The sequence below is a fragment of the Adelges cooleyi genome, unplaced genomic scaffold (genome assembly GCF_023614345.1).
Source record: "Adelges cooleyi isolate 19-005CV unplaced genomic scaffold, UGA_ACOO_1.1 ACOO_flye_CR_arks_rails_tigmint_CR_PRNA_167, whole genome shotgun sequence".
Taxonomy (NCBI): Eukaryota; Metazoa; Arthropoda; class Insecta; order Hemiptera; family Adelgidae; genus Adelges; species Adelges cooleyi.
Window position 1 is genome coordinate 2,295,952 of NW_026095824.1, and position 24,745 is coordinate 2,320,696.

Below are 24,745 nucleotides of genomic sequence, written 5' to 3' on the forward strand. Positions count from 1 at the left end.
CTCTATTATTTGTAAAATTTCGGACTACACACTTAATTTTATTCTCGCTACTGCCTTAGAAAAAGGAATGTATCATATATATATATATATATAATAATTTAACAATGCAATTAAATAAAACAACAAAATATTATCTTTTAATCAAAATCAACGAAATTAAATAGAATGTTATAATAAAAACTTGAACTTAACTTTCTAATAATTAAAATCATAACAATGCTAAATGCATATTTTTTATAAAATATGTAGTTAAAACGAAACTTTATTGCTGAACAACGACGGTTCATCACCCTTTAATTTGGCTTCAGGGAAGACACGTTCGTACCATTCCTGTTGTCTACCCAGTGGATAAATTTTTGAATGCTTTTTTTTTACTATTTAACCATTTTAATACTGCAGGTTGTGGATCGAATTCAGCTACAACAGGCATATTTATTTTTTTATACATTGAAATTTTGATAGTTTCTGGAGATAAAGAAGATCTCTTACAAGTTTTCAATACGTTATAATATGATATCATACGTTCAACATCAGCTGAATGTGGCTTGGCAGCTATAATTCGTGCCACAGCAGTACTTAAAGATTTCCAACATTCATTACTTAACAACATTTTCAACATATCCTTAGATATTTTTTTATTTTTAAATTTCTGAACACATGATGCTTCTCTGTAAAAAGTTACAAATTCAACTAATTCAAAATCTGAGCATATTAAACCATGACTTTTACTTAATTATTCATCTGTAGTATGTTCACTTATAGTTGCAAGTGGTTTTAAGAAATTCCATTCCATAATGTCTAAACGCTTACTAACATAATTTAAAAGGTGTTCAATAATATCATTCCGAACTACTGAAAATGAACTATCTTCCGAAACATAAAGATTACGGTTCTTTTTCTGTCTTCCCAAATTTGATTTATCAAATAACTCAATGTCTTTTAATTTTATAATTGTTTTATTTGAGTTTGGTTTATTTTCAGTAATTATTTCTTTAGTGATTAATTCTTCCCAGCCTCCAACTAAAGGTAGACCGTAGTGCACACACGTTCAAATCGTAGTGCACACTTGTACATTCGTGGTGCACATTGTGTGTCGTGGTGCACATAAAAATAGGGCCTGCCTTATAGCAATTAACGGGTACTGATTTGAATTAAAAACAATATTATTTTGGAAAATTGAATCGTTGAGATAGTTATGATAATTATTTGTATAGTTTATAAATATTAAAAATACTAATTAGCAAAATTAAAAAAAAAATTCAGATTTTTGTAACGAAAAAAATAGTTGTCTAATTGCTATATACAGCCATTTAGAGATTTATTTAAATTTGTTTACAACTTTTTTATATAATGTAAAATAATACTGTTTAAATACCAAAAATATAATTCATATGTACATTTTTTTGTTCCTTAGATTAAAAAAAAATCTCTTTGGTTGGTGTTGCAACAAATGTAGGCGCCAGACGGCTTCCTGCATGATTGGTACAGGCGGAAAAAGTTTGAGTCAGAAAAAAACCTACGTAGAAAGGAACGAGAAAACGAACAAACAATTACCTAGCTATACTTTAAAATAATTTTTATTTATTTCCTACATAACTTTCAGAAAAAAAATCAGAACATTTTTATTTTGTATATTAAAAAAAACTAGAAATTATAAATTATAAGCCTGACCAGTTAAGCATAAAAAAAAATTACCTAAATAAAAAACTCTATTTAAAATAAATATGTTGGAAATTTATTCAGATGCCTATATAGAGAACATGTTGAAAATACCAAACACGAGTAGAGACTAAGTATAAACTCGTTTATGATTTAGGTGTTTTATTTTTGTAATTTCATCATTTCCAATTATTAAGAGAACGTCAAAAGTCGCATCACTTGGTACTTTTTAAGGAGTAAAATGTAGGACATTTTTTTATAAAAATGTATATACATTAATCTTTTTTTTAAAGTCATGTTATAACTTAGGCGTAGCAAAAATGAATTTATATTAATAATTAATATTAGTTTTTAAATATTACATAGTAGTCGTTTAGCTATTATTATCCTTACTAAAGGTTAAGTATAAACAGTTTTTTGAGAAACTGAGTAGTTTTACTACATTTTGTAGTACTACAAAATTAGTGATTGAGACTTTATCTAGATTTTGACTAGAGCGATTAATTAAGCTATCAGAAACTGAGATGTAAGGAATTCTAATATTAAACTTGTTAGAAGTTTTATAACTTTGACCACAATTATTTTATTAAAAATCGACCATGATAAAATTTGTATACATTTTTTTTACGACAAGACTACTCAGTTCTTCAGTAATTTTCAAAAACGTGTTTTTTGCTGAAATAAAAAGTGGTATGATGCCTTTTGAACGTACCCATACATTTATTTAGTAAAATTAATGTAAGTGATATTGGTTTGTTTCAAACTTGGGCATTTTTATTTAAACAACAAATCACAAATAATAATTTAAAAATAATGCATTATTTCAAATAAATTTTTATTTACTGTTTCACATAATAAGTTATTTGAAAATAATTTATTTTTTTTAATTTCAACAATTGAATCGGTCATTTCAAAAACGACACAAGTCACAAAATTGAAATTTTACATTAGCCACAAAAAACTTCATAACTTCATATCTAGTCTTAGCAGTGATTCTAATTTCTTGTATTCAACATTTTTATTAAATATGAGTCTGACAAATTTGGTTTTCACACAGAATACGTAACTAAGTATATAATTATCAAATTTGACAAAAAGTAATTTTTGAAAATCGGTGATATGTCGTTTTTGAAATGACCGATTCAATTTTTTTATTTGACTATTTCAAAGACCTCTGCTATTTTAAAAATACTGTTGATTAAATTATTACTTCCATTTTTATTTAAATTAAAAATTATTTAGTTAAAATTAAAAATGCATATAAATCTTTTTTTTTGTTTTATAGGTACATTTGTTCAAATAAATATCTCAACTTATTATTTGTATATTCGTTCAAATATAAACAAAATGTTTATTTTGTTATTAAAGGTGTTTTTATTTAAATAATGTTCACGTTAAGTTTGTTTGTTGTTGTCGTTCGTGATTTGTGGCTTGCCATTTTCAATAAAACTTAGAGCTTGACCCTAGTCCTTGGCAATCACACCGCGAGATTTTTGGTTTTACTCGCCGTGTTTAGCGAAACGGATGATATTCAAATATTGGAAAAAACAAAGAAAAGCCGTAGACCGGCGGCAGTGGCAACACTGCGACGACGGCGATTGATCCGCACTGGGCCCGGCCAGTCTGGCGCCAATACGACGACTGAAAGTCTGAAATCCCGTTGGCTCGCAGCATCTGCCGCCGCCGTCGTTCGTGTCGCCGGTCCTTATCTTCTCGGCGCCCCAAAAGTTCCATCCCCATTGCCGCCGACTTCACCGCTCACTCCCGCCTCGTCCCCGGTTGTTTTTCCCCCGGACGCACGGGTCGTCACTCCACTCGCACCCCACGCGCCGCCGTTTCACGGGTGGGCGCCGCTGTGGCCCGTAGTGCTTCCCATTTGACAAACTCGAGCTTATTGATCGGTCGGCCCGTGCGATTATTATACGCGTTCCCGCTCCCCCCCGTGTGTGAGTGTGTTGTACGGGCCTCTCACCCGCTTTTAATTCCATTACGCCCGGCTCAGTCTTCCTCAAACGCTCTGCTGGCACGGACTCGTGTCGTCGTACGTCGAGCCGCACCGTCGTTGCCCACAAAACACTGCTACCCTCAGCACTTTGTTGGTGCGAAGAAGGAAGCAGTAAATAACTACGACCAACAACAATAATAAAAATAATAACAATTTTTTTCCCCTCGGAGTCTGTCTCCTCTCAGAAATGCATAATGTCAGTAGTGGTGTATACGCTATACCTCTTAGCGTTATTTGTGCGGATTGGATGCGCAGAGCCAACGTACAATGCTCACATAATAGATCAAGGTAACAGAAAATAGTTTGTTAAAACAAAAAAACTTGGAATTTTGCTAGGGTAAATAATGTCTACAGGACTGTAAGATATGTTTGATATTCTTGGTTGTCATATTTGAATTCGACCGGGAATCAGACATATTGTACGGCCGTAGAATCATTCAGCAGCCTTTCTTTCTCATAAAATGTATAATTTTTTAAATTTGATTTTTTTATTGTGAACAATTTTTTTTTTTAAAAGAAATAAATTTGAAAATATTTTTGTTTTATACTTAGGTACTAATATTGTATTTATTGTATTTGTTTTAATAGAGTATATAATTACGTTTAATGGTTATTATTTAAACAAGACAAGGCATAATTACATATCGGCAGCGCTTTCATCGGCTGATGTTGATAAGTGGAGAATCATAGATAGGAAAAATGCTGCGAGTCAATATCCTAGTGATTTTGATGTTTTATTTGTAAATATATTTTATATTTTATCATTTCTAAAAACCCGTTTAAGTTATATATTTATTTTTAGATAGACCAGTGGTATTCCTTAAAAGCAGTAGACGCATTAACTGGTCACCCAATGATCAAAAAAGTATCGCCCCAAAGAGTAGTACAAAGAAGTTTAAATTATTATAATAATGATACAAAAAATGAAATACCTTTACGGAGGAGAAGCCTTGGTCAAGTAATAGTTGTGAATGATAATAAATTATACTTAAATATATTTAAAAATAATTATTTTTATTTCAGGACATCAAATTATGGCAAAAGTTAAATAAACGGCACAAAACGAGACATTTACTCCGCGCCGTGCCCAAGCAAATAACTAAAGTTCTTAAAGCTGATATATTATGGCGCTTAGGCATAACAGGTTCATTTTATTTTTACTGTTTTGTCCCATTTGTTACTAAGTTACTTAAAATATTTGTTTTTTTATATACTTGTTTAGGTAAAGGAGTGAAAGTGGCTATTTTTGATACCGGTTTAAGTATATCTCATCCACATTTTAAAAGAGTGGCTGAAAGAACCGATTGGACCGGCGATGGCAATCTAGACGATGGTCTCGGCCATGGAACATTTGTGGCAGGACTCGTGGCTTCAAATAGTGAATGTTTGGGTTTTGCTCCTGACGCTGATTTACATATCTTTAGAGTGTTCACTAATAATCAAGTAAGATAAACCAAATTCCCCAAAATATTAAATATTAACTTGCATAATTTTTCTGTAGGTTTCATATACATCGTGGTTTTTAGATGCATTTAATTATGCTATTATGAGAAAAATTCATGTACTCAATTTGAGTATCGGCGGACCAGATTTTATGGACCAGCCGTTTGTTGACAAAGTTTGGGAACTAACCGCCAATGGTGTAATCATGATATCAGCCATTGGTAACGATGGACCTTTATATGGGTAAGGAAACTCAAATGTCGTATTATTGATAATATGCTGGAGTATTAATTTATTCTTATTTTTAGCACTTTAAACAATCCAGCAGATCAAATGGACGTTATCGGAGTAGGAGGAATTAGTTTTGAAGACCATATTGCAAAATTTTCCTCTCGTGGAATGACTACTTGGGAATTGCCTCAGGGGTGGGATAAAATAAATTTAAATTATTCCAAATCACTTATGTTATTTTATTTTAGTTATGGCCGTTTAAAACCCGATATAGTTACCTATGGTACAGATGTTTATGGATCTAGTGTTAGTGGAGGTTGCCGAACACTGTCCGGTACCAGTGTTGCTTCACCTGTTGTAGCTGGAGCCGTGACACTTTTAGCTAGGTAGAATAGAAATATTGCAAAGCAGTGTTGTACTGAAAATAACATTATGTTACTTGACTTTGTTTAGTGGTGTATTGGCCCAAGGTAAAAATATAAATCCAGCCAGCATGAAACAAGCTTTGCTGGCCAGTTCCCAGAGGCTCCCCGGAATCAACATGTTTGAGCAAGGACACGGCAAATTAGATCTTTTAAAAGCATTTAAGATTTTATCTAGCTACAAACCACAAGTCAGTTTCAGTCCTAGGTACATACATTTTAATTAGTGAAATAACTATAAACAAAAAAATTAGATAGCTGTTGAGAAAAAAAGTTCCCTGAAAATATGTTGTTGAAAAGAAAATTACAATTCAGAGTTATATGAGCTAAAAAATAAGTTCACCGACCCTTGATGTGAGTGATATACCTGTCACACCCCACAATCTTATTTCACTTAACTACACAGTTAAGTACACACAAAGCCAGGTGTAAAGAAAAAAGACGATTTTGCTAAAACAAAGTCTGATTAGAACTTTTTCTAATTCACTAAAGAAATATTTATGTTACTATTAATTTTACCAGTGGTGAAGTGTATAGAAGGCTGTCTATCTACTTTTATTTAATTTAAATAACAAATATTTTTGTTACACTAGTGAATTGTATAACACACAGATAGTTTTGTAAGATAAAAGTTATCTTATCTGTAAAACTTAAAAGTAACAGCAAACACTTGCATTTAAAAACTGTATTTGTGGACATGCGAGCAAGTACATCTGTTTTCTTAATTTATCCTTCTCGAGTGCACGCTAGTTGCTGCAATTTTTAACAATAGGATAGTTTTATCTGGATATTATAAAATCAATTATGTCACTGATTACAACACACAAATAATTATAGATATTATATTTAATAATAGTAAAAAAAATATAATAAAGAAGGTAATACTCACTTTAGTATAATACTGCCCCCATAATATGCCACTGTTATATTTATTATTGTTTGATTTAGTGCTTAAAACCGAAATAACCACTAATATTACAATATAATGTATTAGACATTTTATACTACTATGCTGGGTGCTAAGCAAATTTTTTTTTAAGTGCTATGCTACTTCTCTACATTGTTCGTGTAAGACATGAAACATATTTGCGATTGAAAGAAACGTTAGATGAGGTCATAACAAAATAACATGTAAGAGATAACCAATCACGACCGCTATGGTGATGAGCTTTCAACCACTTACAGTAGTATATTATGTCAAGTATCATTAGTTTTCTTTTCTACAAATGGTAGTTTTAGAGGAAAGACAGCAGGGATGAACTGGGGTAAAATTCCTACCCAAGTGACTACAGTTTGGGCCACTAATTAAATCATCCCTTCTCGATTAATTTTAGAGTACTAATGGTTCTAATGAGCTCAAGTGTCTCTATGAGCGATCGCCCTCTGGCCCATTCCACCAGATTTGGGAGACTGTAGATGTAGGAAGAACATAACAACACAAAAAAACTATCAAGATGTATATGTATTGCAGTAGCAGATTACTGTTATTGAAATTGTTTGTTCTATAGTTCTTTAAGTTTATTTTTTTTTTAGACTTAAACTAAGGGTTGTAATAATCTATTTAAACAGATTAACTTATTATTTTATATGCCTTTAATATTTCCTCTTAAGTATCATGATACTTAATAAGTGGTATTAATTGTACTTAATAATTACAGTTATATAGATTTGACCGAGTGCCAGTACATGTGGCCTTATTGCACACAACCCTTGTATTATACTGGAATGCCGATAGTTGTAAACGTTACAATACTGAACGGTTTGGCAGTATTCGGCAGTGTTGTTGAAACTCCAATATGGCATCCATATGTACCGGACAATGGTCATTATTTGGACGTAACAATTCGTTACTCTCAAACCTTATGGCCTTGGTCGGGTTGGTTGGCTGTTGCTGTAACGGTATCAAATACAGCTCCAGACAACTGGAGTGGTACTGCTGCAGGTCACATTGAGCTCACTGTTGAATCTCCAACTGCAGGAGCTAATTGTACAGTGAAATTACCTTTACGAGCAGCTGTAATACCTACACCGCCCAGTATAAGAAGAATCCTTTGGGATCAATACCATAATTTGAGATATCCTCCAGGGTATTTTCCTGGAGATAATCTAAACATAAAGAATGATCCGTTGGATTGGAATGCAGATCATATTCATACAAATTTCAAAGCAAGATTGTCAATTACCAGGAAATTGAAATAATTTTATTAACAATGTTATTTAATTTTAGGGTCTTTATCAGCACCTCCGAAGCTCTGGTTACTATTTAGAAGTTTTAGGTGAACCGTATACTTGTTTTGATGCATCAAATTATGGAGCTTTGTTAGTGGTAGATCCTGAAGAAGAATTTTTTACAGAAGAAATCGCCAAAATCAAAAACGATGTTGCCAATTACAATTTGTCAGTAATAGTTTTTGCCGATTGGTATAATGTTTCTGTTATGAAAAAAGTAATTAATGAAGAGCAAAATTATTGATTAATTCACATACATCAGGGTATATAAATTGTTTAGATCAAGTTTTTTGACGAGAATACAAAACAATGGTGGATGCCCGTAACAGGTGGGGCAAATATTCCAGCACTCAATGATTTACTAGACCCCTTTGGTATATCGTTCGGCCCTAACGTCTACAACGGAGAGTTCGATATGGGCGATAGAAAAATTCATTATTCTTCTGGTTCTCATTTAACGACATTTCCAAGCAAAGGCATTGTAATAGCAAAAACTTTAAAGAATCAAGGTTAGCTATAGTTGTAACAATGTTAAAATAAATTATATAATAGTTATAATTTGACATAGGCGAAGAATTTTTGGACGGCGATAAGTCTAAACAAGAAGTCAAGGTACCAATTTTAGGTTTATATAAAACAACAGGACATATTATTGTTTATGGTGACTCAAACTGTCTTGATAATAGTCATATGGAAATAGGTATAATGTTTTTAAATCTGTATATTAATGTTAAGGCATACGATCAAGTTTCAATTAAAACTAGATAAGAAGCCATTTTACTGGATTGTTATTGATGTAATTTTAATAAAAAAAAACCATATAGCAATCTAAAAAAAAATATGTTTTCATACATTTTAGTTATTACGTTATTTGCCAACCTAATAATAATGTGTTATTTTCGATAGATTGTTATTGGATGTTGGATGCTTTTATGGAGTACATCTCCACTGATAAATTAGCACACATTTTTCTTGAAGATAACATTCAAATTTCTAGCAATGAATCGATGTATGCAAAACCGGAACGCTTAGAAAACAATGGATTACACAAGTAAGGACAGAAAGACATAATCATTACAATTGGTTGTTGATGTCATTTTTTTTTTACAGGCATTCTAAAGTGATTAATAAAACTCATACAGGAATTATCAAGTTACCCCTTCCTTCTTGTATTGTAATTGAACCTGCCAAAACTCTGAATTTAAATATATCTGCAAATAGGTAAAGTTTGAAAAGTAAATAATAGTTATAAATTTCCTAATTCACTTATACTTTGCAGTGATGATTACAAACCGCAAAAATTAAAAAGCGATATTACTAATGAAGAAGACGAAATGGAATGGTTGCAATCGCTTTTACGGAATTCAAAAATAGTGCCTGAAGAAGTAGAAGAATTCAATGGATTATTTGGTGGAATTTTTTTTCCATTAACAATACTAGCTACGGTTTTGTCGGTCGTAGCTATTTTCGTAATATGGAAATATTATTGCTGGCGAGCCAAGGCCAAACAAGGTCTCATATCTCTTAGCAAAAAGAAAACAGTCGGCGGTATTAAGAAAAGTTTTACGTACCTCCTAAAACATAACAGCAGACTTCAATCTACTAGTGGATATAATTTGTGATTACTAAGCTATGAATTACAATCTTACATTTAATGTTTTATGTACAATTGGTTGATAATTTTTAAAATAATGTCTTCCTTACTTATAATATTTCTTTTTAAATAAATATTTTTATACATTGTTATATTATAATAATTTATTCCTTGCTTCTTTAACACATTAAATTTATATTACAAAAAAAAAAAAAGTCAAGATATTTAATCATAATAGTATGAAATATAAATTGTTTATTATAATTTATAACCTTGCAAATGAGTTAAAATATGAGGATCAGAGGACAAGAAAAAAAACATCAATCACTCGAAAAAATACTTTGATTTTTAACGACCACACTAAAATATCTAAAAAAAGGAAAAAGATAACATAAAAAAAAAAATCAAATAAAAAAAAAAAATACAATTAGGAATATAACAATAAAATAAGTAATTCGAACAAATTACAGCCTTGGAACATGGAATTTAAACTTATTTACCTCTTAAATATAAATATAATATGCTTTATATAATGTTTATTTGGCAAATGTGCAAATTTCCCCACTAATAGGACAACTTTTAAAAAAGTATTTAAAATATTAAACAATACTGTGATAGTGGCCAAACATTGTTAAATCGTTATTAAGTTATAACTGAAGTCGTTAAGTTTTAAAATTAAAACAATTCATATAATGATTTGGCGTACATAAAATATTATCACAGCCAATAAAAATTTGTTTTTTTTCTTTCAATGGTAACAAATAATCAATTCTTAATATAAAATAAAATACATTTTACTTAAAACTAATAATAATTCTTTGTGCAAAATTATAATTAATTAGTATTCACTATTCATCATTGGTATCGAAAAATCCGTCATATTTGGTAGAACTATAATTTTCTATAAGGAAAAAAAATTACAATTTAAAGAATTAATGTATTTATTTTAGTTAATAAATATTAACGTACCTCAAATTCTTTAATTAATACATTGTGCAACCATTTTGTTAAGAAATCGATAAGTGGCACATTTGTATCGTTTACTTTAGGTTTTGCTTCAAAAGTAATTTGAGGACATCCTCTAAACGAAACCCTACAAGAAATAGTGGTATCATTCATTAATGCAGTTTTTAATAGAAAATATTGATTACCATATACGGTCAGTTGGTGGTGGTGGTAAATTGACTATGAGCGTTCCTATTAACTGTTTTACGTCAATCACAAGTGTGAGTTCTTTCTTGGCGACATTTTCTAAAACTCTCTTCACGTATTTCAGTTCAAAAAGACTAGACGACATATTCTCAACAAATCTACTGATACGACTTCCTTGAAGAGGCGGAGGTTCATTTAATGCTTGTTGCTCAAATAGCCGTTGAGCAAAATTAACATCTTCTCGTACTTGGCCTTCGTCGTTAGACGTTTCACCACTATCTTCTTGATTGGAGTCGTAAACAGCCTTCCTCCTTTAAAATTTAAATAAATAAATAAAAAGTTGCAAATAATTTGAAATATTATTTATTGTACATTTCTTCTTTTTGTTGTTGAGTTTCTTCTTTCTTTAATTTCATTAAATTCAGTTTGGTGTCGACGGATGCTTGAAAACTTCCATTGTAAACAATTTCTAACTCGAACCATATTCCACGATGGTCAATCCAAGGCTTAGAAGCACGGCGGACAGTCGGAATTTCTCCTTTGCCAAAGCACAAGCTTCGAATAACTATCATGTCCATTACTTTTGGTAACTATAAATAAGAAATATATTTTTAGTTGAACACCAAACATTATCTATCATTTAATATTAAAATATACCCTGATGGCATTTAACTTTCTTTGAAATTTATCAGCAACCATTTCGAGCACTTTAGGATTTTGTAGATAATCAAAGCACACACGACCGATAAGTATATTCAGCCATAAATATAGCTGCTCGCCTGGTATATCATTGAGTTGAATATTATGTAATTTCTAGTAAGCAACAAAAATAGAAAATTGTACTAAGATACTGTACTATACAAAAACTAGCCGGTTTCATTTTCCTTACATTCATTAATAAATAATAATTTTAATTATATTTTTCAATAATTGATTAAAACCTATTTTAACTTGAACTCACAGTTTTATTCTTTGAACTATCAATCTTTATTGGTATATTGGAAAGCTCGTGAGCTCTATGTATGTAAGCCAAATAAGCTTTGTGTAACTTAAAACGTTGTTCTAATTTTTTTCTCATCTCATCATTAGGTATATTAATAGAAGCTGCAAGGTTTAAACGGTGATACCAAAGTTCTTTTTCAGGGTCGTTTCTTGCAAACAGGTATATTTTATCTGAATCAGTTTTCAATCCATTGTCAACATCATTTTCTTCCAAGTTTTCCAATTTTTCAGGACCCTTTGATGTACTAGGTTCTGGTTCAGAATTTCTATGTTCTTTTTTAGAATCAACCTAAAAAGGTTCAATGAAATATGTTTTAAAATTATTATGTACTTAAAAGCAAAGTTGCATAAAATTCAATATAATAATATATATTTTCTTTTTGATACAGTATTAAATAAAAATAAGTTTTGTCATTCAGCTATATGTTTTTGGCTATTTTTTTATGGATGCAAGCAAAGAGATTCAAATGACATTATGTACTTTAGTTTTTTAACACAACTTTTATTTGTATGTAATTTTCCTACTAATTAAAAAAAATGTTGACATACTTCCGCTTTTACAACTCTTTTTTCACTTTCAGTGTAAAAACTTTCATCGTTTAAATCATAATCGTCCTTGACGTCTATGACTTCACCTTCAAACATTTCCTTGTACAATTTTTCTGTAATAAAATTAACAAATTATAAATAAACTAAAATATTATGAAGTACTTATTTACCAGCTTGCTCTGATCTAGTAGTATAATCTTTAAGAAACCATTCATCAGAATCTGTAATAAATCGTTTAGACTTTACGGACCGACGAACACCAATTAAAGAATCTGAATTTAAATCAATACATATGGGATATTTTTTACTCCATTTTCTAAAAAAATAATTATAAAAATAAAATTAAAAAAAAAAAAAAAAAAAACAATAATTTTTACCTTTTATTAACTAAGTTGTTTGGCAGTAATCCAACTTTGCACCGTGACAAATCATACATACATTCTTTTATGAAAACCAATTTAGGTTTTGTTTGATTATACAGTGATCTTTTAGGAACTTTGTAATAAGGATAAGACATAATTAAGACCGATCCTTTTAGTCTCGAATACACTGATATTGTAAGTGAAAGTCTATAGGTTTCTGGACGATATTCATACAAAAATTGATTCATCCAGCCCTACAAAAAATAAATACAAACAGTTATGCACAAAAGATATGTATACTTTTTTAAGATAATGATTTCCCCTTCTAAATACCTTATACAACATGAAACGTGGATCCATATGATATAATGCTTTTAAAGTTTGGATGATAGTATCTTCGTTATCCGGAAATTTGTTTTTATTGAGTAAAAACCGATTTTTTTTATAACTTTCAGTAGTTATCATTTCTATAAAGTATCTACATTTGAAAGCAATAAAACCTCCAAGAAAAAATGTATTCTAAAAATAAAGCACGATATATAATTTTAATAAAAATATACTAAATCTAAATTTTTATCTTTTAAATCTTACAATGTATAATGACATGTATCTATAACTTAAAAAGCATCCTGTTATTCCAAATAAAAACCACATTGCGTATTTTATTTTGTCCCTTATTCTTGGAGGCGCCGTCACTGGACTGCAATGAGCTATGGGTTCTAAAATATTCGTATTATAATCTTCTAGAGCGTCTTTTGCCTTTTCAACATCACTGAATTCTCCAGCTCTTTCAATGACATTGGTACGTCTACGGCGAATACTAAACCAATTAGTGTCAACGAAACTTGAACTTATTTTTTCATTTTCATCTCTTATTTCCTCAATCTCGTCTGATATTAAAGATACGGAATCATCATCTTGGCCTGAATCATCATACTTCCTAAGCATATTAGTATATGATCAATACAAAAAGTGTAATCGTTAAATGAATTAAAAAAAAATTATCATTCTTTTTTTTATAAATTTTATACGTATAAATTATAGAGCAGTATATAAATTATTATTACTTAGTTGACATTCCAAGATCAATGTTATCACTCTTGCACAGACCTTCTTTGATATCTGATAAAAAACTATCTAAACGCCGAATAGTCGTATCGCAAGGAGATGGTTCTGCATCAGAACTCGACGATCGTTTTAATCCGAAAAGACCCAAGTATTGTGTACTTCCCAAAGACTGATCAGGTGTTCTTGGATACTCTTCAATTGATCCTAAGTAAATTATAAAATTAATAAACTTTCTCGTTTTACCAAATATTTATAAAATATATGATATATATATATATATATTGTTAAAAAAATCTATTATTATAAAAATTTTTGTTTTATTCAATAATTCTAAATTATTTTGTTTATTAATAAAATAGATAATCTCCATGCCAGTGATGAGTACCTGTTGATCGCAATAATGTAGGTTTAGAATACAGCCCTTCTACCTCTTCATCTTCCGCATTGAATCGCACAGAAAAAGACATTTTTTCTAAGATATTAACAGACAAAAGCAAAACATACAAAAAAATGTTAGGAAACTTAAATTACAAAAGAATGTTTTGTATAAAATATTTATAGAGGTTATTATGCATATTGAAATTTTGTATGTACAGGTATTCAAAAAAATTAAGATAATAGTCATCTATAAAAGTATAGATGTTGGGTCAAAGAAAAAAAGTTGTTATTTCTCACCCTTTTTCGAAGTTCTACGGGCGTTTGAAAGTTCCATCATGCATAATACGGAAAGATGTCTACATTAGTAATAATAAAGCTAGAGTATTAGTTAGTAGTATTTGTAAGTACTCGATTTGATTATATACATTAATAATACATATTTTATCACTATAGTCTATAGAAGATATTTCTGAGAAAAAAAGTTCATACTATTATCTTCTCGTTAAAATAATAAATAATAGGTAGGTGTGCATGTTATCAAGCTAATTATCTATTATCAAGTTGATTTTCTAAGGCCCGTTCTCACGAATCAAGTTTAATTGACCGATTATAGTTAATCAACAAAAGTTGAATGAAATCTATAGGAAGAGGCCTTGTTTCAATGGAGTTGATAAACTTTTTAGTCGATCAAGAAAAGTCGGACCCAGTCAAACTTTATCGTTCAAGTGATAATTCAATTGATCAACTATAATCGGCTAATTAAACTCGATTCGTGAAAACGCACCTTTAGTTCAGCAATTACAATCGATTGTTATTGTTATCAACAACTGTTATCATAAATAAATTTGGTGTCAACAAACTTTGTAAGATTTTCAATAAACTTACGTGATTCGTGCTCGTTTTTTTGTTACCAGAAATATTCACCAAGCTGTAAACACATTTTTTACATTATGGAATTAAAACAAAAGTCAGCTTGTTGGAGTTCGATTTTTATTCGATTTAAAAATCGTCTATTCGTTTGAAAATATTTGACTCCCTGTGTGGTAAGTGGCTTTGTTATGCACATCCTGTTAGTGGATACAAAATATAACTCACCCTTTTTTCTTTAGTATTCCTACAAAATGCACGCACTTCTCTGCTTTCTTTGGTTTAATTCAGGGTTAAATTGTAATATAATATGTGGGATTCTTGAACCGTGAATTTTAATACTGTAAAACCGGTTATTTCCTACACAGTACAATACACTACAGTATGGGATATGACGAAGATAACGCCAAGTTCAGATGAAGCTCTATGTACCCAATAAATCTCTCAACTCGTCTGAACTGTAAAATAGTTAATTGATTAACATGTCTATTTTGCCAGAAGTAATTATAATATTATTATTAATATTTGTCTTTTTGTATCTTACAAATTAATAATGTTTAAATTTATTAACAACCTTAGAAAGAATCCCTGAAATTTGATGTGAACCTTTGCGGTGCTCCTGAAGAAATTGTGCATTTAGTGGATAACATAAAACAAGTATGTTAATAAATAACAATTTTGTATTTTAACAAGAAATATCGTTTTTATTACGTACAACTATTATAAAAAAAAAGTTTGTGAGTAAATTGTATCAATGCTATATTGAAGATAGCTGTCATCTGATAAAGAATTCAGTTGTATGAGGACGTAAAGTACAGAGTGAAACAGTTGAGTAGTCACAGTTGTAGTGGCCAGTTCTACTTGTATAGAATTTTGTGAGGAAACACCAATTTTGAGTTGAATTCTCTTTACCAGGAATCTTTTTTTTTGCCAAATTATAGTGGTTTTTTTATGCTGATTACGAAGCTGAAGTCAGAATTCTGCCGACTCCTGTAATTAAAAAATTACTTTGGGAGTTATTGTTTGGCAAGTACATAAATAAACTACAAACGATTAGTGAATAAAGACGCCTGTGACTGGTGACGCAGGGCGCCAAAGCCAACTAGCATATATTTATGTATTCTTGCAAAGATAATTCCCAAAGTTCAAGTAGCTACAACTTACTGAAAGAGTCTGCGGATTTCCAATTTCATATTTAAAATCTGGGTAAAAAGCCTTTTAATCGACATAAAGAAATTTTCAAAAAAAGAGTGCCTGGTAAAGTAAATTTGTTTCTTAACCTGTAATTAGCACGGTGCAAAGTTACAAACTGCAAATCAATGTAAATCTTAGGAGACTTCTTATGCTGATCAGAGTACCAGTTACGGATAAATTAATTGGTTTTTTACAGGTTGGTGAACAGTTTTTATATCATTGGAAAACATTTCCAATTGTCTTGCCACCAACAGCCATCACAACTAAATGTCAAACAAACGTAAACGACTCTTCGTATGGAACTGGTAAGTTATTTTATATGCCTAAGTTTAAAATAATTCAATCATAACTAAATAATTAATGTAGGCTTTAATTCATGTTGTACTCTAGCTAGACGCAGTGTTGCTTCATATCGTTCGATCAATTGCCGTGACTTATTTATACCGCCTTCATTTGATGAGTTAGATGCAGTGGCTGTTAATAGTAAAGGAGAAACAAAGCACTTAAATAACAAGCAGTTAGAATCACTTCGTGAACAAGGGTAAGCATACATTAATGACATTAATTTTATAATATTAAAACGGAGTAAAACAATATGTTATTATTAAGTCTGGACAAGGATGTACACGGAAAACCAAAGATGTTAAATGCAAAACAATTGGATACTATACGTAAATTGGGGTATGTTGGGTCAGGGAAAATTATTTGGGATTTGATTTCTAGTTGTTCTTTTAATTTTTTTTTATTTTTTATTTGCATCAAATATATGTTTTAACTGTAGAATGATATACGTTGAGTTGAAAGTTGGTTTTTATTTAGCGTAAAGTTAAAATTTTTTTTTTTTGTTGATGGATTAATAGTAATAAAATAATAATATTTGTAGTGAGTTTGAAGTAGCTAGTATAAATTTTGCTGGTCAATCACACAAATGGAGATTAACCGAATGGTTACAAAAAGGCACAGAGAGAAATCGTGAAACGCTACTCGATGATTTAGCATTAGCCTTAAGATTTGTTTTGGTGACAGCTAAAGCGAGGCTAAGTTCGCATTTCTTCAGCGTTACAGAATCTTTCAAAGCTATTTTCAATGGTGTCATCAAACTTATAGGTAATAAAAAAAAAAAACAATTTCATTCATTTTTATAAGCAATAATTAATTTCTAATCTTCTGTTTTTAGATGTCGTGTTTGGCGTACCTTCTCTTCAAGCTCATAATTTGCCAGAAAAAATAAGAGAAGAACGTTGCCGATATCTTGTAGCTGAACTAATGTGTCGTGTAAGATTTAATTAATACACATCATATATCATTATTGAAATATTATAATATTTTTAAAACAATTTTTTTGTTATTTAGCCTGAACTAGAAGATGCTTTGGATCACATAATCAATTTTGTTCAAAAACAATTGCGCCGAGCAGCAACTGAAAAATTTGAACCATCAAAAGAAGCAATGTGTCCCCAAATTCCTATTCCCTATAAGTTTTTAACACCAAAAGTAAGCTTAATGTCTTAAAAATCATTACTAATAAATTAGTCTTCACTGTTCAATCAATATTTGAGCATTGCTTATACATATTTATGCCGGTTCTAAAAATTATCATAAAAAAGAAATGCGTGGTTGAGTGTTGAAAGAAAGACAGATTGCTCTAAATGTCGCCTTACTCTCTATATCACTTTTCCTCCCCTACTATGAATACAGGTGTACAATATTTTGATAGATTAAATAATTTTTAAAATTTAGAATATTTTTAGTATTTTTTAATAATTTTTTAAATTAGTGAATAGAATTAATAAAAATTAAAAAAAAAAGAAAACTTTTCTCTATTTACTGTGAACATTTGATTATTTTAACGACAATTTCAAGGTACTTTAGAATTGATTCATGCAAAACTCTATAAAAAAAAATGAATTTTTTTCTATAGAATTGCCTGTGATAATTTGACAAAACAATTAATATCCTATAAAGAAGCCTCATTATTATAAATACACTAAGTTTAAGCCCTAAATTAAAAAATTTGAGAAAAATTGCCTTTAATTTACTTTTATTATGGAATAAATGGGTGGGTAACACCTAATTAAAAAAAGGCTTACGTGTTGCTTTTTTTTGACACAAATTAAACGTACTGACTTTACGTGACATGCACAAATATTATATGTAACTAATTTATGCTAGTAATATTTATTTTTATTATCAAGTCTATGAAACATGGCCTAAATTTTTTTTTTTTAAAGCGTGAAGAAATTGATTTAAGTCTTTTCAATCGGGACATAATGAAAAAGGCGTTACCAATATTGATGGCTGTGTTAGAACGTGAAACACGTGGCTGGTTTTTACATTTTCGAGAAAAACTTATTTACGAACTAAAGACTCAAAAATTATCAGATGAAGAAATTGAAAAAGTAAGATATAACATTATGTTATACAGATATAAAATAAAAAAGTATGAATTTTCAATTTTAGCTATAATTAGTAATTAGAATAGATATACAATTGTAAAAGTGAGTTTAATATTTAGGATTATATATATTTAAGACTCAGTAATAATATAGTATAATATGTGTAATGGAACATTACTTATTGGTTTTTTTTTCCAGTCAGTCAATGAAGCTGTGATGAAAGAATATTTGCATCGTGTTTATAAAAGTATAATTAATAATAATGAACTACAAAAGCTGGGCGGTAATATTCCAAAACTTCTCATTAATCAGGCACAGAGTATTGTTTTGATGCATAGGTAAAATTTAAAATTTATATTACAACAAAAATTTTAATTTGGCTCTAAGAAGTTTTAAAGAAAACCAAAACATTTGTTTTTCTAGAGCCGTTGAAAACGTACAACGAAAAATTATGAAGCAAAAAAATACATTGAGTCAACGAATGCAGTATACCTATCCAGTTCTATCACGTATAGGACCATGGATGAGAGATAAGCAAAGAAAAGCAGAGGTAGTATAAAATAAAAATGTTTTTGTTAGATATTTATTTCTTAATTTTATTTAATATTGTTCAGGAGAGATTTATTCATGAATGTCAGTGGAGTGCACATGAAGAAGCTTTAATGCTTTGCAAAGAATATAATTTAGATCAGGCAATTTACTTTTTACAAAGAGATTTGACTTTTATGAGAGAGGTAATTAATTACAATTTATGCATAAAATAATATGTTTAGTACTCATTTGAATGTACTATAGAGAGAACCCGTGTTGGTTAAAGAACTAAGAGCTGTAAAAATACCAACTAGAACATTTCATTGGTTAACACAAATTTGGCATCCAACTAACTGGATTGTTACTAGATCATTTCAGGGACAATCCGAAGTCATACCAACTGTTCTGAGTTTGACGGCTACAGCAATTACAACACCTCGATCTAATCCTAATCAAGTAAGTCAGCAAGTAAAAATATATTGTTCTATACTATTTTTGATGGCCAGCATAAAAGTTATTATTTTACAATGCCCGCGCCCATGATAATATATTAGACTAGGTCAATAATTTATTTTTTCGCCTCCACAGCGAAAAATGTACATCTCAGTCAAAAAAGATGTCTAGGAAAAGGAAAAAAAGGTAAAGGGTCGTCTTTTAAACTGAGAAAAAATTGATATATCTTTCAACTTAAAATTACAGCATACTATAAGTTTTTGAAAAATAGTCTAATAAGTTTTAATTTGTATGTTAAAAATGTTCTTTAAGTACACATTGACAAAATCTTTTCCTTTAGAATGGTTGGATACTTTCTTTATTTGGCTTTTTTAGGTGTAGTTTTTGGACTTAAAAAACAAAAACTGAAAAAACAATTACAAAACCATAGTTCTTATAAAATTGATTGATATTTACTTATTGTGATTTTGTTGATACTTAATGTTTTTGTTACGAATACAGGGAATCACTTTCAGTTAAAATAATAATTCCCATAGGCTTGTGACCTCCAAGCTGGCTTTTTTTATTAGTTCCGTTAAGACTAAAACCAAATTGTATTGTTTTAGGCCGTGTTTTTGGTGGAAAAGGAAATCACAAGAACTACAACAACTAGATGGCCGTTCTGGAGAGTTATCAATTATTTTTATCGCACTTGGACATGGACATGGAACGCAATGTTTTTTTTTGGCGTAAGAGTTATTTTATTATATTTCTATAAATGGCTTATTAATACAATAATAAGTTACTATAAATTTGATTTACACATTTCTCTACAGGTGGTTATACCGTGGTGTAGTCCTGTTAGTGTGCGGTCTTTATTTTGTTCCGAAGCATTTTTTCCAGATTTAGAGCTCTCCCAAATCAATGGTACGTTATTTCCTAGAAAATCATCACTTACTCCAACACTTTTATCAAGATTAAATTCTCTGTGGAGACATATATCCAAAAGTCGTACCCATTTTGAAACCAAACCTGATACAGGTAAATTTTAATAAATATTAAATGTCAAAAATACCAACATTTGCTAACATTTAATTAAATGATTTTTTTAGGATTTATTGGTAAAGGGATGACTAGACATATGAATCGTTTTTGGAACTATATAATCAAAGGAATATTTGGCACACTGGCTATGATGATATTTTTTCCGTTAGCCTGCCTTTTATCGAGTTTTATGAGTTTAATAGTCGCTTTGACAGGTCCAATATGGTAAAACAGCTATTATAATATTAAACCATTCTATAAATTATTTACTAACTGTAAAAAAATGCACTTGCAGGATGCCGCTAGTAACATTGTTGTTACACGTATTCAATGGCTTAATTTATGATTTAGACTCTCCGGCTGAATGGAAAAACAGATATTTTGTTATAGCCGAAGCATTGGTTTGGAATATAGCTTTACAGGGTGTCGTTCAACCATTGTTAGCTTGTGCTATTGCATTTGTATTTTGTCCAGTTACTACAATTGTTTTGTTTATAGGTAAATTTTCTTTGAGATTATTTAGTTAGCCAGCACCCAGCTTGCTTACATGCTATTAAGCTTTCCGTGTGATCATCCTGTTCCTCTTAAAATGTTCAAAACGGTGTTAATTATATGTTACATTTATTTTGTCTTTAGGAGCTCTTTTGAGATATTGGTTCCGTTTGGGTTGGGACAGTGTAATTTTTCATCTAGTGATTAAAAAACGTGGCAGAGTGCCTGCATGTGACAGCTTTATTGTTAAGCGTGTTGCCGGCCCTGGTATGGCTACCAATTATTATTTTCAAATTCGCCCTGAACAAGCATTGGCCGCGTTAGAAGCGAAAATGGAGTTGGACGAGTTGAATGTCTATCAGCATCTCATGGAGCAAAAAATTCATCAACCACAAAAAGACTTTGCACGATTTGTTGAAGTATGTTTTGGACCATTTAGTGCACATTTAGCTAAAAACGGAGCTTACCGGTTGTTAGAAAAAGAATCTCAAGATTTATCCATGACTCTTCAAGATAAATTAGAAAGACGATTGCGCGAGCTTCAGACTGGCCTATCAGCTAACTTGAAATCAAAAATTAGACTCACATCAATGGATCTTAAAGTACTACTTGGAAAAAACTGCAACTATTTATTGTAACATTTATATTGGTATTTATTCACAGGTAACTATTGCACTAGCATCGAAAATGTTAGAAGGCTGGTATCCACAACATGTGATTAACAAATTATCGATAAGCGAGGAAGAGTTTTGGGAATCTAAAGGACTGTCTATAAATGACTGGTCATCACTCGCCATTGTATTCTTTACTGATATATTTAGTTTAGATTTTTTCACACCTTTGGACGACGCAGACACTAAATTTAAATTAGAAGTAATAATTACTAATTTTAAGCATGAATAATTACTGTATTTAAATTAAAAAATTTGTGATTTTATCAATTTTGTCAATTAGACTGATCATAATGTAGATCTATCACGATTTTCTAATGCAATTCGTAATACTGATATTCATGATCATAATTCGGATATGCTGGGACCATTGTATTCTACACGAGGGAACATACAAATACAATCACCATATTTGGAAGTCACCGTGTTTAATCCTCGCTCAAAATTATTGCATTGTAAATTTAAGAAATTAGACAATACTCGGTAAGTCTTGACGGTTCTTATTTTATTTATTTGCTTTTAATTAAATAAACATTTTTTTTTTTTCAGGAATAGCATTTCTTATACAATGTTGTTAGGTGGACGTTTCAAATCAAATGCTCACAAACGCAAATCATTTTCAAATTCGAATTCTACAGGCTCGCACAAAACAAAGCCATATCGGCCGTGGAAACGAATTCATCAATCTTATATGGCGGATAAACTATGCATACCGCTACCTGTACCTCATCCTGCTCATATAGCACTGATAATTTACAACAGGGATTCAGAAAATCCCATTTCCTTAGAGTCAGAAAACTGCATTTCAATTCTACGGTAATGAGTTATTCATTTGAATTTTTTTGTAAAACAGTGTTGGTCATTTATAGAGGTTTTATTTTTTTAGCAAACATTATTTTTAAAGGCTCTATTAGTCTGATATTTTGATGAACAAATTAACCATAAACAAAAAATTATCATTACTGTTATGATTAAATTATGATTTAGCGAAAAATTGACTATATGGAAATTAATTTTATTAATTAGGGTTTGTGACATCTGCTTGTATAAACAACTAGAATAAACTAGTGTTTGGAAAGAACATTTTAACTCGTTCGTTCACATAGAAAAATAAACCAAAAATTTTCTTAAAATTAAACTTTGACTTAAATTAGACATGTTTATTTTTTGTAAAACCGTAGACGTGTTTCATAAAAAATTAACACAAACGTGCTGGTTATTTTATAATATAACAGAAACTGGAAAGTGTAAATCTTTTTAGTGAATCACTGGTTTATACTAATATATGTATATATATTACAATTATTGTAATTTGATCAAATTAAAACTATTTGTTATTATTTTAAATTAGAGCCTTAGAAGAACGATCTGCTGATCATACTCTAGCCGAATACATTCCGGCCAGTAGTTTTGATAGCACAGAATCTCATAGTTCACTAACGTCGGCCAGTATCGAGCCCGAAGAACAAATTGTCAATCCTTACAATTGGCAACGTGACGATTGGATGTTACGAGCTGAACAAACTGGAGCAATACGCGTAGAGTTGGCGTCACCAGAAGATCTAAGTTTAGATTCAGAATCTACACGCGTTGTATTCGGTACATTAGGAACTACAGTATGACTGAACTAGAATTAGTTTCGATACATCCATGGCGAATGAACAATATTAAGTTTTTGATAGTAAAAAATAAACACCAATAGAAGGTTATTGTAAAGTTTAACACTCTAATCAACTAATCATAGGAAAATTGTTATAGTAATTTATAGTAATTGACAAACGATAATCTCCTCATTATGTATACTGTTTGCAAATTTTGTGTGTATTCAATACTACGCTACTATTTACTTTCATTATACTTTACTCTAGTCACCAGATTTTTATATCATCTATTTTTCTTTTTAATAATTTTCTTATTTTTTAGACCTTTTAAATGAGTATCGATGTAATTATTTGTCTTCTGTTATTTTTCATATTATAATTTTGTATGATTTTCTCATCTTCTATTTTACTTTTCTTGTTATTTTTATGTTTGTGCCAAAGATCTAATTATTTAGGTTGTATATTATCTAAGATGAGGTATATAAAACAAAATATGTTTATTTCTATTAGTTCCAAACTACATTTCACAGTACTTAAATGTTAATTTTTTATAAAAATGTGTATACTTTACTAATACTGCTTACTACATTAGTTACTAAATATATAATATTCCTATTTATAATTATCTACGAGTAACATAAAATAAACTAATTTTTATTAAAATGTTTAATTTTTTTAAATTTTATTATTAACATAATTATTTGTTTTTACAACATATTTGTTTTTTTTTAAACTATTAAATAGATTTAATATTCATATTTAATGCCTCGAGTTCTACGGTTGTGACTGATAACAATATTGACATAGAATAATTCCTATATTATTATATATAAATTCTATTACTTTTTGTACTATTATTTATTTATTCTATATGTAAAACAACAATTTTGACTTACTTCTTGCACTTACCATGTCCCTAGTCCATTATACAATACATTTAATAGTATCAATGTTTCTATTTTACAAATTTATTTTTACTTTTTGCTTACTAAAAAAAAAAAAAAAAACTATGGAACATTGTAATATTCCCACGTGCATTCTTTTTGTAACTGAAGTATTGTGCTCTTAATAAAATATATTTAATAGAAAATGTACAAATGTTTTGTAGTTGCTCATATAATGTACCTACTATGCACTAAAATCTACATTTATGGACTAAACAATACCTAAATATGCGTTTAAATTTTTTGAAAAAGTCAAAAAGCCATTTTCGACCAGTCTGTAAGTACGTTTATAGTGATATTGTTCGTATGGTATTTGTTTAGTACAAAATAAGAAAACCCTTTTGTTGTACCTTTTCGTGTTCAAAAAGCAAAAATTAAAATACATATATATTCTATACATAGAAATTTAAGGTGAAAAATATCAATTAATGTCAGCTCCTTGTGGTCGAACCTATAGGACACTCCCACCCCCTTCACTC

At 29.9% G+C, this 24,745-nt stretch overlaps 3 protein-coding genes across 6 annotated transcripts; 2 read left to right on the forward strand and 1 right to left on the reverse strand.

The window, feature by feature from the left end:
* Positions 1 to 3,333: 3,333 nt before the first annotated feature.
* On the forward strand, positions 3,334 to 9,686 carry LOC126832892 (membrane-bound transcription factor site-1 protease). 2 transcript variants are annotated; one of them, XM_050563924.1, is made up of 16 exons: positions 3,334 to 3,952; positions 4,253 to 4,404; positions 4,467 to 4,622; positions 4,688 to 4,808; positions 4,887 to 5,107; positions 5,166 to 5,350; positions 5,416 to 5,532; positions 5,587 to 5,724; positions 5,792 to 5,968; positions 7,419 to 7,926; positions 7,988 to 8,206; positions 8,270 to 8,498; positions 8,558 to 8,689; positions 8,896 to 9,040; positions 9,100 to 9,210; positions 9,269 to 9,686. In XM_050563924.1, exons 1-16 carry the CDS (start codon positions 3,859 to 3,861, stop codon positions 9,609 to 9,611), a joined length of 3,048 nt encoding a protein of 1,015 aa, XP_050419881.1. In that variant the 5' UTR covers positions 3,334 to 3,858; the 3' UTR covers positions 9,612 to 9,686. The 2 variants fall into 2 exon arrangements, with proteins under 2 accessions (XP_050419881.1, XP_050419882.1); XM_050563925.1 differs by lacking the exon at positions 4,253 to 4,404.
* Positions 9,687 to 10,086: 400 nt separating this feature from the next.
* On the reverse strand, positions 10,087 to 14,869 carry LOC126832897 (testis-expressed protein 2). The gene is made up of 14 exons (XM_050563931.1): positions 14,392 to 14,869; positions 14,102 to 14,188; positions 13,716 to 13,920; positions 13,240 to 13,588; positions 12,982 to 13,167; positions 12,664 to 12,902; positions 12,457 to 12,602; positions 12,287 to 12,399; positions 11,697 to 12,026; positions 11,393 to 11,548; positions 11,108 to 11,325; positions 10,735 to 11,046; positions 10,553 to 10,676; positions 10,087 to 10,484 (listed from the first exon to the last, which is right to left on the reverse strand). Exons 1-14 carry the CDS (start codon positions 14,429 to 14,431, stop codon positions 10,422 to 10,424), a joined length of 2,568 nt encoding a protein of 855 aa, XP_050419888.1. The 5' UTR covers positions 14,432 to 14,869; the 3' UTR covers positions 10,087 to 10,421.
* LOC126832893 (uncharacterized) lies at positions 14,691 to 24,006 on the forward strand. Of its 3 annotated transcripts, none has more exons than XM_050563927.1 (23): positions 14,691 to 15,137; positions 15,204 to 15,461; positions 15,541 to 15,618; positions 16,352 to 16,460; positions 16,546 to 16,696; positions 16,765 to 16,836; positions 17,039 to 17,262; positions 17,333 to 17,430; positions 17,509 to 17,649; positions 18,387 to 18,554; positions 18,750 to 18,889; positions 18,975 to 19,101; positions 19,166 to 19,285; positions 19,347 to 19,538; positions 20,141 to 20,263; positions 20,351 to 20,555; positions 20,627 to 20,783; positions 20,854 to 21,056; positions 21,195 to 21,652; positions 21,714 to 21,923; positions 22,005 to 22,204; positions 22,271 to 22,537; positions 23,073 to 24,006. In XM_050563927.1, exons 2-23 carry the CDS (start codon positions 15,444 to 15,446, stop codon positions 23,341 to 23,343), a joined length of 3,732 nt encoding a protein of 1,243 aa, XP_050419884.1. In that variant the 5' UTR covers positions 14,691 to 15,137; positions 15,204 to 15,443; the 3' UTR covers positions 23,344 to 24,006. The 3 variants fall into 3 exon arrangements, with proteins under 3 accessions (XP_050419884.1, XP_050419883.1, XP_050419885.1); XM_050563926.1 differs by having other exon boundaries at positions 15,330 to 15,461; XM_050563928.1 differs by lacking the exon at positions 16,765 to 16,836 and having other exon boundaries at positions 14,692 to 15,137; positions 15,330 to 15,461; positions 23,073 to 24,004.
* Positions 24,007 to 24,745: the final 739 nt, after the last annotated feature.